The sequence below is a fragment of the Protopterus annectens genome, chromosome 10.part0, assembly GCF_019279795.1.
Source record: "Protopterus annectens isolate FY-2018-M chromosome 10.part0, PAN1.0, whole genome shotgun sequence".
Lineage (NCBI taxonomy): Eukaryota > Metazoa > Chordata > Ceratodontiformes > Protopteridae > Protopterus > Protopterus annectens.
Window position 1 is genome coordinate 462837021 of NC_056744.1, and position 15488 is coordinate 462852508.

At 40.7% G+C, this 15488-nt stretch overlaps 1 protein-coding gene across 2 annotated transcripts in view; it reads right to left on the reverse strand.

Annotated features, from left to right (window-relative positions):
- Positions 1 to 15488, reverse strand: part of SLC6A9 (solute carrier family 6 member 9) — a 1267030-nt gene that overhangs the window by 698741 nt on the left and 552801 nt on the right. Inside the window, exon 2 of one of the 2 annotated variants that reach the window (XM_044085363.1) lies at positions 9055 to 9070. The exons of the other annotated variant lie outside the window; for it this stretch is intronic. Within the exon in view, the coding sequence (XP_043941298.1) occupies positions 9055 to 9063 (9 nt within the window). The 5' untranslated portion in view covers positions 9064 to 9070. The remainder of the gene's footprint in view (positions 1 to 9054; positions 9071 to 15488) is intronic. 2 annotated transcript variants of the gene reach the window in all.

Consider the following 15488-nt stretch of genomic DNA (forward strand, 5'->3'; position numbering starts at 1 on the left):
ACATACACAGGAACAGAGTATTGGGCATATAAAAAGAAACAAAAAAGCGTGCTTGTAACTCATACCTGCACATGCTGCCTCTAGGCATCTGCTTTACTGGTTTAGCCAACTTTCAGCCCTTCACCTCCCCCCTCTCTCAGGTAATCAGAGGTTACATAATCACCTACCTGACCAGCCATTTTCAAATTAACCAATGCATCAGGTCCCATTCGGTTGAGGTATGTTCTCATACTTATGTATTTAATTCTTGTTTCTTTATCTGAGCTCAATGTACTAACTGTTTACTGCATTTACTCGCAAACTGAAACCTTGATGAATTAAGGCATGTTTATTGGTACCGGCTGCTACAAATTACTCGCAAACTGCTGTTGATATTGTATCCATTTATTGTCATTTGCATTGACTTAGTGGTCTGTCCTGGATAGTGTAGCATTGATAAGGGACAGAAATAATGAACAAGTAGTGTAGCATTGATAAGGGACAGCAATATACTGAGCCCTTAAGGCAGATATATAGGAAAGAGTGCTGCTGTTTGCTAATACTAAAAGGTACACGTGGACTTGTTTGATAATCATGTATACTGAATGTTTGAATGATTAACTCTGTTCTTGGTATAGTACTAATAATCATATCCCCTCTCTAGATGTTCCTACCTCACCTCCCCCTGAAAGGCTTGTAAAAGCATATAGGGTCATTCCGGGAATAACAACAAGTACGGAAGGCTTTCCCCACCACGGAACTTGTTTTAATAAGGTGTTCCTACCTTGCCTCACCCTGAAAGGTTTGTAAAAGCATATAGGATCATTCTGGGAATAACAACAAGTACGGAAGCCTTTCCCCCACCGCGGAACTTGTTTTAATAAGGTGTTCCTACCTCACTTCCCCCTGAAAGGCTTGTAAAAGCATATAGGGTCATTCCGGGAATAACAACAAGTACGGAAGGCTTTCCCAACCACGGAACTTGTTTAAATAAGGTGTTCCTACCTCCCCTCCCCCTGAATAGCTTGTAAAAGCATATAGAGTCATTCTGGGAATAACAACAAGTACGGAAGCCTTTCCCCACCGCAGAACTTGTTTTAATAAGGTGTTCCTACGTCACCTCCCCCTGAAAGGCTTGTAAAAGCATATAGGGTCATTCCGAGAATAACAACAAGTACGGAAGACATTCCCCCACCACGGAAGTTGTTTTCATAAGGTCAATATCCACTAAAATACCTTGCCACCTGTAAACCTAACAAACTGGGTCCAAAAAAGCACTGGTGAATGTCCCCATAACTCCCGCTTGTAATCTGTTTATGCTGATAAGCATTAGGTTGGAAGGGTTAGCTTTTCCTGTAGCCTTCTTTCTTCCCCAATTAAGGTAAAAACAGCATGCTTTCTACTGTTCAACAGATGAGCGTAGTGTGCTCTGCACCTCCAAACAGTGCATTTCTCAATAATCTAAGTGAAACAAGTGTGCTACAAAAGGGAATTGGAAAACGGGCTCTCTGCATTGTAAACAGAGAAGCAGGCAGGGAACTGTGTAGTTTTTAACAGTAGGGCATAGGAACAGAGTATTGGGCATATATAAAAAGAAACAAAAAAGCATGCTTGTAACTCATTTAACAGTAGGGCTTAGGAGCAGAGTATTGGGCATATAAAAAGAAACAAAAAAGCATGCTTGTAACTCATTTAACAGTAGGGCTTAGGAACAGAGTATTGGGCATATAAAAAGAAACAAAAAAGCATGCTTGTAACTCATACCTGTACATGCTGCCTCTAGACATCTGCTTTACTAGTTTAGCCCCGCTTCGCTTGCTCCGCACCCCACCCTGGACCCATATCCCACCTGCCCCCGGTAGTACTATGTTTACAGTACCACTAGCATGCCCCCTTAATTAGCTAACCTACTACACGTGCTCCTAGAATCCAGCAAACTCCTAGCACAATAATACACCCTCTATCCACCCCACTATTCATATTAACCCACCCATAGCTATTCTATTCTCTCTAATCTTTATCCACCACATACACTCAATACAGACCCTACCCTAGTAATTTACTATGACTACAGCTAAACCACTAATGCTGCTACCCTTAGTACCCCTGCTATTCATTCCTTATCACCTAAGCTCCTATGAATATGTACAGCATCTTGAAATCCAATACCCGAACTCTCAGACACCAACCCAGCATTTAATAAGTTTATCCACCACATAACCACCCCCTCTCCTAATTCCTCACCCCCTAATTACCATCACCCAACTAAATACCACTACATTAGCTTAAAAACCAAAAGCTACAAAAAAATCATAAAGAAATTTTTAAGACTCATAACCAACTTAAAAATGTATCTTATGAAGGATGGAGACATCCACCCCAACCCTGGCTCATCCACAACAGTAGACCCAAGGACACCATCTAACACCCAACGTGTACTACCCAGATTGATAGACTTCCAAACTCATTTCTGGTATGTCATCTCAACATCAGAAGCCTAAACAAAGAAACCCATAGCCTACATGGACTCTTAGCTGTTCACCCCCCTGATATCCTCTGCCTCACAGAAACCTGGCTAAAACGAATAACCAAAGATAACGAAATAACCCCCCCACAGTACAACATCCTTAGACTGGACCAGATCACCAAGAAAGGTGGCAGGGTAGCTGTATTATACAAGTTTATCCTAACAATAACAATTGACACCCAACAGCCACCCCAGTTTGGCAACGCAGAAATTCTCATTACCAAACTAATAATAAACAAAAATAAATGCAGATACATTGTCTGCATTTATGTTCCACCCAGCAAGAATGATAATACTCTAGAAAATATCTTACATTGGCTAGCTTCTAACTATCCCCAGGAAACCATTGTCTTGGGGGACTTTAACATTGATTGGAACACCTGTTCCTCTGAAACTCCCTCCACCCATTTAGCCCTCCATGGGATTACTTAGATCATTGCCACCCCCACCAGATTTAGCAAAAATAGAATCAAAGATAGTATCTTTGATTGGATACTTATTACCAGTCACCAGCCAAGTCAGATACATTACCCGATGATCTAAGTGATCACTGCCTTACCTACATTACTAGGCTCAAAACCGACATTCCCAACCAGCCCACCTACAAAACTATAAGAAACATCAGGAACCTTAACCTTGACAACTTCCAAAATGAACTCAAAGCATGTAATTGGAATGTCTTGAAATGACTCCCATTACAAGAAGCAGTTGGGTACTTCAATACCAGATTTCTAGCTATCCTTAACCACCATGCTCCTACCTGTACCATCCGTGTAAAAGCCACAGTTGCACCGTGGCTATCTAAAGAAACAAAAAAACAAAATTAAACTAAAAAACGCCTGGGCCAGGTGGCATGTTACCAAAGCCCCCATGGACCAAGTAAGATACCGGCAGCTAAGGAATCAGACCAAAAAAGCTGTCATTCTAGACAAAAAAATCACTCCACCCTCCTACAACAAAAATATCAGCTAAAACCTCAAACATTCTGGGCTGGTATTAACAATCTTCTCCACCCAGGCAGTTCCGCCACTCCTATACCCAATCAGCTACCCTTGATTAATCCCCTGTAGAAACTGGAAACAGCTTCAACTCCTTCTTTGCTGAAACTATCCAGTCTGTAGCTACCCTTCTCACTCCATCAGGCACAAACACCAGCTCTGGCACATCTAGCCCTGATCCACCCAACACCCAACCCACCTTTACCTTTCAAACCGTACCTACCAACCTGATCCGGACCTTACTCAAAAAGCTAAAACCTACTACACTAGCTGCCGACCACCTCCCAGCTGAATATCTTCAAAAAGCAGCTGATGCCATAGCACTTCCCATTTCTATTTTGATCAACAGATCCATCTCAGAAGGATCCATCCCAGCAATATGGAAAATATCACGTTATACCACTCCATAAAGGAGGAAATTCCACATAATTACCTAACTTTAGACCTATAGCCATTCTTTCACCACTAGCTAAAATCATGGAAAGATACATACACAAACAAATCATGCACTTTTTTATTCAAAACGGAAAGCTTGCCGACTCTCAGCACGGCTTTAGGCCATTCCACAGTACACCACAGCTTTTCTGTCTTTCTCTAATGTCATCAATCTTCATTGTAACAACAACAATCTATCTTCAGCACTCTTCTACACATTGCATATATTGATATCTGCCTGAATTCTTTGTCTATATTTTTCTAAACATGTCTGCCTGAGTTTATCACTCAGTGATGTATGTACTGTCTCTTTTTTTGTAAGTGGAGCTTTTCTCCCCGGGCCTCCACTGAAAATGGACATATATCCAGTCGGACTATCCCAGTCAACAAATGTAAAATAAAATAAATAAAAATAAATAAATAAAGATTTCTCAGCAGCAACTGAAATAATTTCGTGGGGGGGAAAGGAAATGAACAAGGAACGCGTATTCAAGCTAGTTGACATAACAAGTCTATTCCATTCTAGATCTATTGCTCAAGCATGTGCAACAATTTATGGTCATATTTATACCTCCTACCTCATTATCCCCACAAACTTTTACAGCATACCAAGGTCCATGACAAACTAGGCCTACACAAACTACAGAAGAACCTGATTGACATTTGGATGCCACAGTGAAATGCTGCAGAATGCTCTATCAGCAAAGTCAGGCAAATCACCAGAGCCAGATGGTCTATCTGCTGAAATACATAATCTAGTCAGTGAAGTCAGTGCCCCTTGTCTCTGCCTCCTCCTACAGTAATTTTGTGACTGGTAAGTCATGGCCTCCCCAGATGTTAGCTGCTCTCATATCATCATCATCCTTAAAAATACTAAAAAATGCTAATGACCTCTTACAGCCCAGATTTTATTGTCTAATCTCCTTCATAAACATGGAAGCTAATCTCCTGGCTAAGGACATCATCGGCCACCATAGGGAAAGTGTGGATTTCCTTACTCATCGGGAAGCAGGTCAGGTCTGTAAACACAACACTTCTGGCTATAATCACATCGACTGTTACAATCTTGCTGAATCCCATGATGTTGTGGAATATTGGTCAATGGTTGCTTTTGATGCACTATGAAGTTTTCTCTGTGCTACTCTAATGAAGATGGGCTTCTGTCCAAAATAAAGTCAATAGGTTCTGAGCCCATGGACATTCTCTTCAGCTTTAGTGAATGTCAACAGTATTCACTCTAACAACTTTCCCCCTCATTGCTGCCACAAGACTAGGATCTTTCCTACTCCTCATTTCACTTTAAAATTCCCTTATAACCATTGATTTGACATACAAAGCAAGACCTTTTCATCCAGACTCTAGAAGTTGAAGGAATTCCAATTAAAATTACTGCTGTGTACACATAATATTCAGGGTTCTATGAAACGCCAACTTCCTGAACATCCAAAAGCTGAAAGAATGAAATCCATGAAATATTGCAGGTAAAAAAAAAAAAAAAATCAGCTTTAATTGTTTTTGAGAATGCAAGCGCACTTGCACCCATGATGTTGGGGAAAGCTCCCCCTCGCACTCTTACAAATATATATATACGAACTCCGTGGTTGCACCAACTAGATGAAGGGAAAAATCTCCAAAATAAATAAATCATTATTGGTCCACACTTACAAACCACACTAACAATGATTTCCTATAGAAAACAGCATTCAGAATTATGCAAGTTTTCTTTTTTTTTCTCAGCTCTCCACTTCCATCCATCCACAGCATCCTCAATGGTACTGATGAGAAACAAAAACCCTTGTAGAATCAAAGCTATCAACCTTTGGTCAGAGAAGGTCACCTGTAGGCCTCAAGTACTTAGGGACCACCTTCGCTTTCATGATACTGTTCTGAAAACCCTTCACTTTATCCCATTAAAGACTGTGTCTTCAGAGACTTAGGTGGTCCTTTTTCCTTCTATACTAAAGCCACTATCCTCAAAATGACAGGTATGCCTTGACTGGCCTATCTGCTCCATTCACTGTCAGCAGAGCTTTAAGCAAGATTGGATTACTTTCCTCTGCTTTGCATTTTTCAAATTAATTTGGTGTAATAACAGACCCTGCATGATTAAGACCTGTGGCCATGGCTTGACATTAGGGGTACATTTTCCCCAGTTTGGAGGTGTACTACATGCAAAACACAATGAAGACATTTTGAAATATTTCTCCTTTCTCAGAGTGCATGACGCAAGACCCGTACTGCTCAACATCAAGCATTCATTCTCGATTAATCTTCACATGAACCTCTGAGTGCTTTTCTTTCTGGCTCTGAGTCACATATATCAAAATAAGAACCTTCTCCTGTTCCCCAGATTGCAAACTTGGACCCAGATCGATAAGGAATTCACTTAATTTCAATTGCAGAGCTGGCACTGACTTACCTCTTTTGTATACCATTCCTCTCAGCACCATCCTCAAAGGTCAACAGTTGTTTAGCTCATTTCAGACTTAGAAATGGTACAGTCCATGATCTCATGAATACGTCTCTTCTTAAAGATCATACACAGTTTCCAAGGAGGAACATCTGGACCACCTCTCCTGATCTGCATTACTCAGCTGTTGATAATGACAGGCAGCATTTCCTTGCTCTTTCAATAGATGCACTAGGATTACGTTTTTGTGTGGTGTATATAAAGTAAGTGCAGTGTCCTCATCAATACTTAATTCCCATAAATAAAATGGAAAATGCTAACATAGTATCTTTGAGTCATTGCCATAACATTATTTACATGAACTTGCCCACAATTTCAAAAGGACTTCTTGAAAGTATGAGCACATCCTAAGCCTAATATTAAAAATACAGCTAATGCCCTGTTTGTCTGTGAGTAGGTAGTCTGTGTCTGAGTTAGTGTTTTTACATTTATGTCGCAACGCCGACTGCTGACAGACAGAAAAAAAAAGACTGAACATCCAGGAAAAGAGCAAATCTCAGACATCTGCCTTTTCCTTTAAACTTTTTTGCAAGGCGAATCCCCCTGCACTCCCACACTTCCCAAACTTACATATGCCAACTCCAATATTGCCATACCTTAGAGAAAAGTGAATATTCCACTGAGAAGTAATCAGTAGCAGAGAAGAGGTACTACAGACACAAGTGCTACACACACAAAAATCTGAACTTGTGTCTCACTACTGTCCATACTGGGACGTTTAAAAGTTTAGTTTTTTCGTTATGCTTGTTGCAGTATTGCTTGTGTCACTCCAGTCAGTAACTAGCATGGTGATATCTCCAACAGCATTATGAGCAAACAACGGACACTTTTTTGTGAAGAAGGGGACATGCATTTGTTCCTGCAGCCACTATCATCAGATACTGACCAAAAACATAAACAAATCTATTAATGCTTTAGTGAAACCATATAATTAACTTTTGTCAGTCTTTCATTAGAAATGGTACTAAATTATTGTTCAGTCCTTCATTAAAAATGGTACTAAATTATTGCTCTCTGTAGCATGTCTTATCCAATATAGACTAACATTTCCCCATTAAAAGTGACGAGGCAACACTTCAAAGAGGGTACAAAACTGAACTTACTCTTTTGTTTCCAAGAAGGTTCACAATAAAAGCTGAAAACACCAAATATGCAGAACACAACAAAATGGACTGGGTAGTTTTCATGATCAATTATTTCTTGTTAGAAAATGATTAGAGAGTAAAACACTGCCACAGATTTTATTTTTTTTGTTGTTGTTGTTATGTACAGTCACAGATTTAGTACCATGCACAGATGTTCTTGTTTTAAAGCAGGTGTCCTCTTTATATTAACAAAACCACCTGGAATTCTGACTGGCCAGAGTCTGTTATTTTTAAATCAATATTCCAGTAAGTGTTAGTTTGCCTGAAGTTGACTCTAATGTACCCAAAGACCATACATATAAGGAATGTTGCACAACTCATTTAATTTCATTTAATTTCAAAGGGTCACCATGGATACCCTCAATAATATATTTCTAGCAATCTGGAGAATTAAATCTATACCCCAGGATTCAATAAAGCCTACACTGTGTACATGATATGTATTCAATAAAATTCTTATCTCATTTTTGTGTTTCTAGTCAGTCAGAAAGATTACGCTAAGTGTACATGTAGTCTACACTTTGTGGTAACCTTTATGAATCCTTGTCAATACTTAAAGCAGCAAAAATATCAGTAGGAAAACTAAAATTAGGAGGAAGAAGGTGTGTGTTATGTTTGTGTTGTCTGTTCCTCAGGACAGTGTACACTTAGTGTAGGTTTTATTGAACCCAGCCCAATATCTTTGCAAGGCATCAGTGTGCCCTTTATTCCAAAATGTGTCTTTACAAAAAAATGTTTGGTGTGGCTTGGACATATCTGCCTGTGCTGGGGGAGTGGCACATTTCTTTTTGTTATTAATTCACTCTGGAATCACCTGAAAAGCTCTGAGTAATAATCCAGAATCAGGAGACAGTAAATGCTTCATACTGCAAATACCTATCTTAATACAGTCATAGACATGCAGAAAAGACTCTAAAGCTATTTTACACTTTAGCGTACAGTAATATTTTTGTTCCTAAGTTACAGATGGCAAAGTATGCATGAAGGGGTGTTTGGCACCAAGTAGCCTTAAATGATTTGTTATATAATTTACTCTAAATATAAATGTTAATTTTTCTGCTTGGCCCCTGCTGAAAATGAGGAATGTACCCCATCAGACTTTCTCAGTAAACAAAAAACAAACAAAATAAAATAAATAAATAAATATTATGTTAGTAGCAATAAAATAAATGCACAAATAAATATTATGTTAGTAGTATCTTCTTATGCTTACACCAGTGATAGTACAATACTGAAATGCAATTTCAATTTAACATTATATGCAGATTCTTCAGATAAGGTATCTATGAAAATAAAATATAACACTGAGTATGTATGTTGACCTAACTGTAATATTCACATCTACATTGGGTAAAGAAAACATATTAACGCACACAGTGAAATAAAAAAAACATTGAAAACTATGATGTCTCTTAACTGAGATGCCTCTGAAGAATTTTAAGCAAGGATGCCTTAAAATTTAAACACAGTTTTTTAAACATCAGTATTAAAAATACATACCCAACACATCTGTTAGCTAGAAGAAATATAAAGTAGCAAATAAATACAAAATTAAACTAGATATGGTGCACTAGAAACTAAGAATGAGTAGAAAAAGCAATTTAGTTTAGCATTACAATTGTCTAAGGATATGTTTTAATGGTGGACAGGTAGGGCATACAGTTAAACATGTGCAAAAGCAATAATCTCCAGATCATATTATCAAACCTTAATTTATAATATGTTATCCTGCCTTTAAGATCTCCTACCGAAAAACGTGTATTATGAGGCCATAATGAAATGAATAACAGTGTAAAGGTGCAAAACATACAAGAGTGTAAAATATATTTTACTGCACATTTCTGTTCCCACATGTAAATAAATCAAAATTAGAAAAAAAGTACAGTTATGTACACTACCCATAAAAGTAGATATTCGAGTGTATTCACTGTTGAAGTCATCACATTTGGGTTATCTGCCTGCAGGTAGCCCTCAGCCGGCCTGAATACTAGAGTCTTTGGATTTCTGCGTCGGATGCTGTCGCTTCTTCCATGACTTCAGGTCGTTAGGGATATAAAACATGCAGCCGATGCCATTACATCAGTTTTTCTTGCCCCAGATGTCAGGTGCCCCCACAATAGGAAACAATTATATGGTATGGAACACCCCCAGCAAAAAGCAAATACACATGATATAATATATGTCAAACAAGGAGGAAAGGTAAAAGTCAAGAGAAGTCAGGGGGCTGGAAGGAGGGTAACCAGGACTGCAACATTGAATACACTTGAACATCTACATTTATGGTAAGTGTACACAGCTGTACTATGTTCTTCATGTTTCACTGTTGCAGCCATTACATTTGGGTTGATTCCCAAAGCTAAGGATGGGTGGAGGTAGTTAAAGAGCATTAGGACTAGCAATAAGGCCCTGTAAAACTGGGGTGGCAAATCCAGCTCTGGATTTAGAAAAGACAGGCAGGTGGTAATGCTTGGTGAAAGTATGTACAGAGCTCCAGGTTGCAGCTTCCAGGATATCCCTGGTAGGGACTCCTCTGAGAGATGCAGCCCTGGTGGAATGTGTTCTTATCCCCTGTGGGGTAGGTTTTCCATGGTGTTTGTAGCAGAAATGGATGCAATATGCTATCCATTTGGAAATGGTTTGCTTTGAAATGGCCTTCCCCTCTGCCCCTCCAGCAAAGTTAACTAGCAGCTGATCAGATTTTCTGAGAGGCTTAGTCCTGTCCAAATAGAATTTAAGTTGTCTGTCTACATCCAGAGAATGCAGTATCCTTTCCCCTTTATTCTGAGGATTAGGGAAAAAAGTAGTCAAATGAATGGACTGGTTTAGAGCCACTAGACACCACCGTGGGCATAAAGGATGGATTAGTCCTGAGGGAAACCCTGTCCACATGGAAGATAATGAAGGGTTCCACTGCCATGAGGGCCTGCAGTTCAGACACTCTTCTTGCTGAAGTGATGGCTAGAAGTAAAGCTGTTTTCCAAGAAAGGAATTTCAACTCTGCTGTAGCAGCTGGTTCAAAGGGGGGAAGAGTGAGTTTTTCCAATAGAAAGTTAAGGTCCCAGGCTGGAGTGGGAGCCCTTCTGGGGGGGTCTTAAATTTTTGGCCCCTCTAAGCAATTGTTTTAGCAGGGGATGAGAGAAGAGGAATGGGTCAATATTATAATGTGCTGATATGGCAGAGGCATGAATCTTAATTGAAGAGAAAGATAGGCCCTTGTGGAGCATTTCTGTTAAATAATCTAGAATATGAGGTAAGCTGGGCACCGTTGTGCCCATCCCCTGAGCCTGGCTCCAGGAACAGTATCTTTTCCACTTTTCTGAATAGGATTTTCTAGTACTAGGCCTCCTTGCCTCAAGAATGACATCCAGCATCTGCATACTGAGGGTTGCTAGAGATGAGGTCAGGGAATTAGCCAGGCTGCAAGGTTCAGGGTTTGAAGCTAAGGGTGCAGAATCTGGCCCACCTGCTACGAAAGCAGGGAAGGGGTCTGAGGCAGGTGCCAAAGTTGTAGCACTGTCAGACTGTGCAAAAGGACGTACCAGTGCTGGTGTGGCCAGTCTGGTACAATCAGTATTTCCTGTTTGATCTTTAGTAGAACCTTCGAGAGGAGAGGCAGAGGGGGAAAGGCATAAACTGAGAGGCTTTCCCAGGTAAAGGACAGGGCATCCACTTTCCAAGCTTGACTGTGAGGAGTTCTGGTGCAGAATTTGTTCAATTGGTAGTTCTGAGGGGAGGCAAACAGGTCTACCTCTGGTGTCCCCCATTTGTTCCTCAAGAGTTTGAATATTTTGGGTTCCAGTTTCCATTGTGTGGGTCCATAAGATTTCTGCTTAAGTCATCTGCCACTGAATTTAGTTTGCCTGGCAGGAATTGAGCTTGTAGGTTCACTTGGTAGCTCAAGGCTGTGTTCCACAGAGCCATGGCTAGTCTTCAGAGTGGGTAGGAATGGGTTCCTCCCTGTTTGTTTATGTATCACATAATTATGATGTTGTCTGTCTTTACCAATAGTTGTCCTGGAAGAATAAGGTATCTGAAGGCTGTCAGAGCATTACTGTACAGCTAACATTTCTTTTTGATTGATATGCAGGTGCATCTGTTTTGGGTTTCATTTGCCTGAATGCACTACGCAGCCATGTGAGCCCCCATGCATAGTCTGATGCGTCTGTTGTTAGGGTTTGGGTGGCAGGGGATAGAGTGAAAGGGGGTCCCTTGTTGTGGTAGCAGGCCTCTGCCCACCAAAGGAACTCTGCCCTTAGACAAGGGATAATAGGAATCATTGTTTCCAGATCCTGAGAATGTTGACACCATAGACTTTTTAGATACCACTGAAGTTTCCTCATATGCAGTCTTGCATATGGGATTAACAGAATGCAAGAAGCCATGAACCCCAGGGCTTGCAGGATTTTCCTTGCAGATAGCTGGGTTTTTGTGGCCAGTAGTTCTCTAGAGTGAGGAATGCCATCTGGGAAGTAGTGTTTAAGCTTGCTCCCAGGAATACAATCTGTTGGCAGGGTAACAGGTGTTATTTCTTCTCGTTGATGGTGTACCCCAATGAAGGTAAAAGTCTCTTTACAAATGCCAGGTGCTGTAATAGCAAGTCCTGACTCTCTGCCTGAATCAGGCAATCGTCCAAATATGGGTAAATCTGAATATTTCTCTGCCTGAAAAATGCAATGGCAGGAGCCAGGCACTTTGTAAATACCCTGGGCACAGTAGATAAGCCAAAGGGCAGTGCAGAGAACTGATAGTGCATGGAGCCTGCCCTGAAGCGTAGGAATTTTCTGCAGGATTCCCTTATTGGGATGTGCAAGTAAGCTTCTTTTAAGTCCTGAGTTGCCAGCCAGGCATCCTTGGCTAGCATAGAAAGAAGCTGCTGAAGAGTTAGCATTTTGAATTTTGGAACCACCAGAAAGATGCTGAGAATAGAAAGGTCCAGGATAGGATGCCAGGAGTTTTCTTTTCTGGGAACCAGGAACAGTCTTGAATAAAAACCTTGTTTCCTTTGTTCTGCTGGAACAGGTTGAATAGCCCTGATACTGAGGAGAAAGAGCACTTGTTTTGGGGCCTCCACCCACTAGTTTGGGGGAAGGTCTGGCCATCCACTTGGGGTTGGGAGTGAGTGGAGGTGGAATCTGTATCCTAGGGAAACTATTTTTAAAACCCATTTGTCTTGGGTAATGACTTCCCAGTTTTTGCATGCAGGGCGAGCTTTCCTCCTAAGGGAGCAAGTAGTTGAGCAAGGCTTGGCAGAGTTAAGGATAAGTCATTGTGCCATTTTTCCATAGGGGGGTAGATTACTACTCCCTGCTTTTGAAGTGGGGGCCCCCACTGCTTAGATCTGTGCATAGCCTGAGACTGAAGTCTTGGTGGTCTGCTGCTCCTGGGTTTGGACTGAGAAGGCCTGGAAGGGACTGGAAAGGACCAGTTCTTTGAAGGCCAATGCCTACTGAATCTAGGTGACTGTACTTGTAAGAAATTTTTAACAGTTTGCATAGATTTAGCTTTTTCCTCCATCCTTTTGAGGACTACTTTTGCTTTGTTGCCAAAAAGGCACTCTTAGTGAAAGTGTGCATCCAGTAATGCTTTAACATGATCTGACAAATTTTGTTCCTTAAGCCAAACATGCCTTCTAAGTACAGACCCAGTGACAGCAGCCCTGCAAGATGCTTCTGAAGCATCAAAACCACATTGCAAAGTACGTTTACCTACTTGGTCAGCAGAATGCATTAACTCTTGTAAATCTTTGTGTTCAGCACAGTCAGGAATCAACATCATTTTCTGTTTAATTAATCCCATAATATACTTCTGATACTTTAACATATGAAACTGGCAATTTAAAGCACTAATGGCCAAAGTGGTAGAAGTATATACCTTCTTACCCCATATGTCTAAAGCTCTAGAATCCTTATCAGAAGGGGTAGGATTTTGGCAGTAGTAGCCGTAATGCCTTTTGGTCCTTGGGAAATGGTCTCTGGATCCACAGTAGGATTCTTGAAAAGGAATTTGTGAGAGTCAGCTACTCTGTAGTACCTGTCAGGTTTCCTGGAAGCTGGAGGCAAAGTGTCTGGGGTAAGGCTGGATTCCAAGAAAACATCATCTACAATCTCCAGAACAGGAGGGATAGCTAAAGGCCTGTGTTGAGGCAGGTTTAAAAATTCCCTAAGTATTTTTTTGGATTGAGAATAGTCCTGGCATTCCCAGCGGAAATGCTCCCTAAGGGTATGCAAGGTTTCACCAAAAGAGAAATCTTCTGAAGGAGAAGCAGAGGGAATGGAATCCTCTGCATCAGAATCCTCATAAGTAGACAAGGGTAAATCCTGATAGTCAGAAGGAACACAGATATCAGATTCCTGTCTCTTAGAGGGGGAAGGCTGGCTTCCCCTAAGTAAGGCAATAAGGTCTTCAGCCATTTTAATCATTTGTTTTTGAGGCATATGGGCCTGAGAATGTGCTTTGGTCATCGGTTTTCTAGGCTTAGTGCGAGCTTTAGGCTTGAGGAATTTGGTATTTTTAGCTTGAAACAAAGTCGTTGGTTTGATATGAAAATCAGTAGGCCTGAATACACCATCAGAAGAAGGTGCCTGCACAGCGGCTCCGGACTCATCCTATGTAGAGACATCTGCAGGTTCCATAGTCGAAGAAGCATCTCACGGCATACCAGACTCCGAATGGGTCTCAGTTGAGGCCTACGAATCTGTAGTAGCAGATATTGGGGCTGCAAAAGCACCTCACTGAGTACCGGCGGACTGGCGACTAGCTTATCGGAAGCATTGTCGGCAGTTTTGGACCTATACAGTCTGTCTCTGCCTTTATCCTTACTTTTTTTAGAAGATCGGTAGTTGGATGGCTTAACAAAGCCATTTCGGAGTACAGAGATCGAGAACGAAAGTATTTAGCTACAAAAATAGCCCGACGACGAATAGTTCGGGCAATGAACAAGGCACAAAACCAACAGCGAGGGACGTTGTGGTCTGGGCCTAAACAGGTGATGCAGTAAGAATGAAAATCTCTAGGAGGTATTTGCTTTCCACAGGCAAGACAATTGTTAATTTTTTTCTGACATCGATTAGAGCAAGAAAAAAAGGATCCCCAATGGGGTAGTTATCTTTTTAAAGATTTCAGGTCTGAAACTCGAAAACGAAAATTTCAGGAGTCACCGACCGGCACTTGCAAACTGTTTCTGCTTCGGGCACCGCACAGCAAGAAAGACTGACGTAATGGCGTTGGCTGCATGTTTTATACCCCTGACGACCTGATGTCATGGAAGAAGCGACAGCATCTGACGCAGAAATCCAAAGACTCTGGTATTTGGTCGGCTGAGGGCTACCTGCAGGCAGATAACCCAAATGTGATGACTGCAACAGTGAAACATGAAGAACATTCTTAGTTTCAGGTAGCTAAAAACAGGAAAAGTCATGATTATAATTTTGAATAGAAATATGACATAAAACATTAACAAATGAAAGCTTATTTGAATAATGCTGCTTGATTTTCTGACCACATAATAAATAAGAAGATGCATCATTTCACATTGTTTACAGACTTATACAGAAAATGTGCACACTTCAGCTGTAAAACCTAATTTGTGAAGCAGAATGGGAACCAACATGCAAAATATAAAGGGCTACTGGTAGTCAGACCTGCAGTACAAGAATCAGGAGACTAGATTAAGTACTAAGTGGTATAAGTCAGTTCTGAAAAGAGGAGATTCAATTAGAACAGCAAAGGCAGTGACAAAAGAAAAAAAAAACATGGAAAATAAACATAACAGTGCAAGTAGTTTGGATAATGACAGCTGTGCCAGAATATGCAGCTGGAAACTGTAGTTAAGTGTTAGTCTGTGTGTAAGAAAAGTTGTAGCTGATGAAGTGGACAAATAGAAAATTCTGCTCCATTAGCCTACTGAAGTCAAGTTAAACCATAGAAAATGAAAT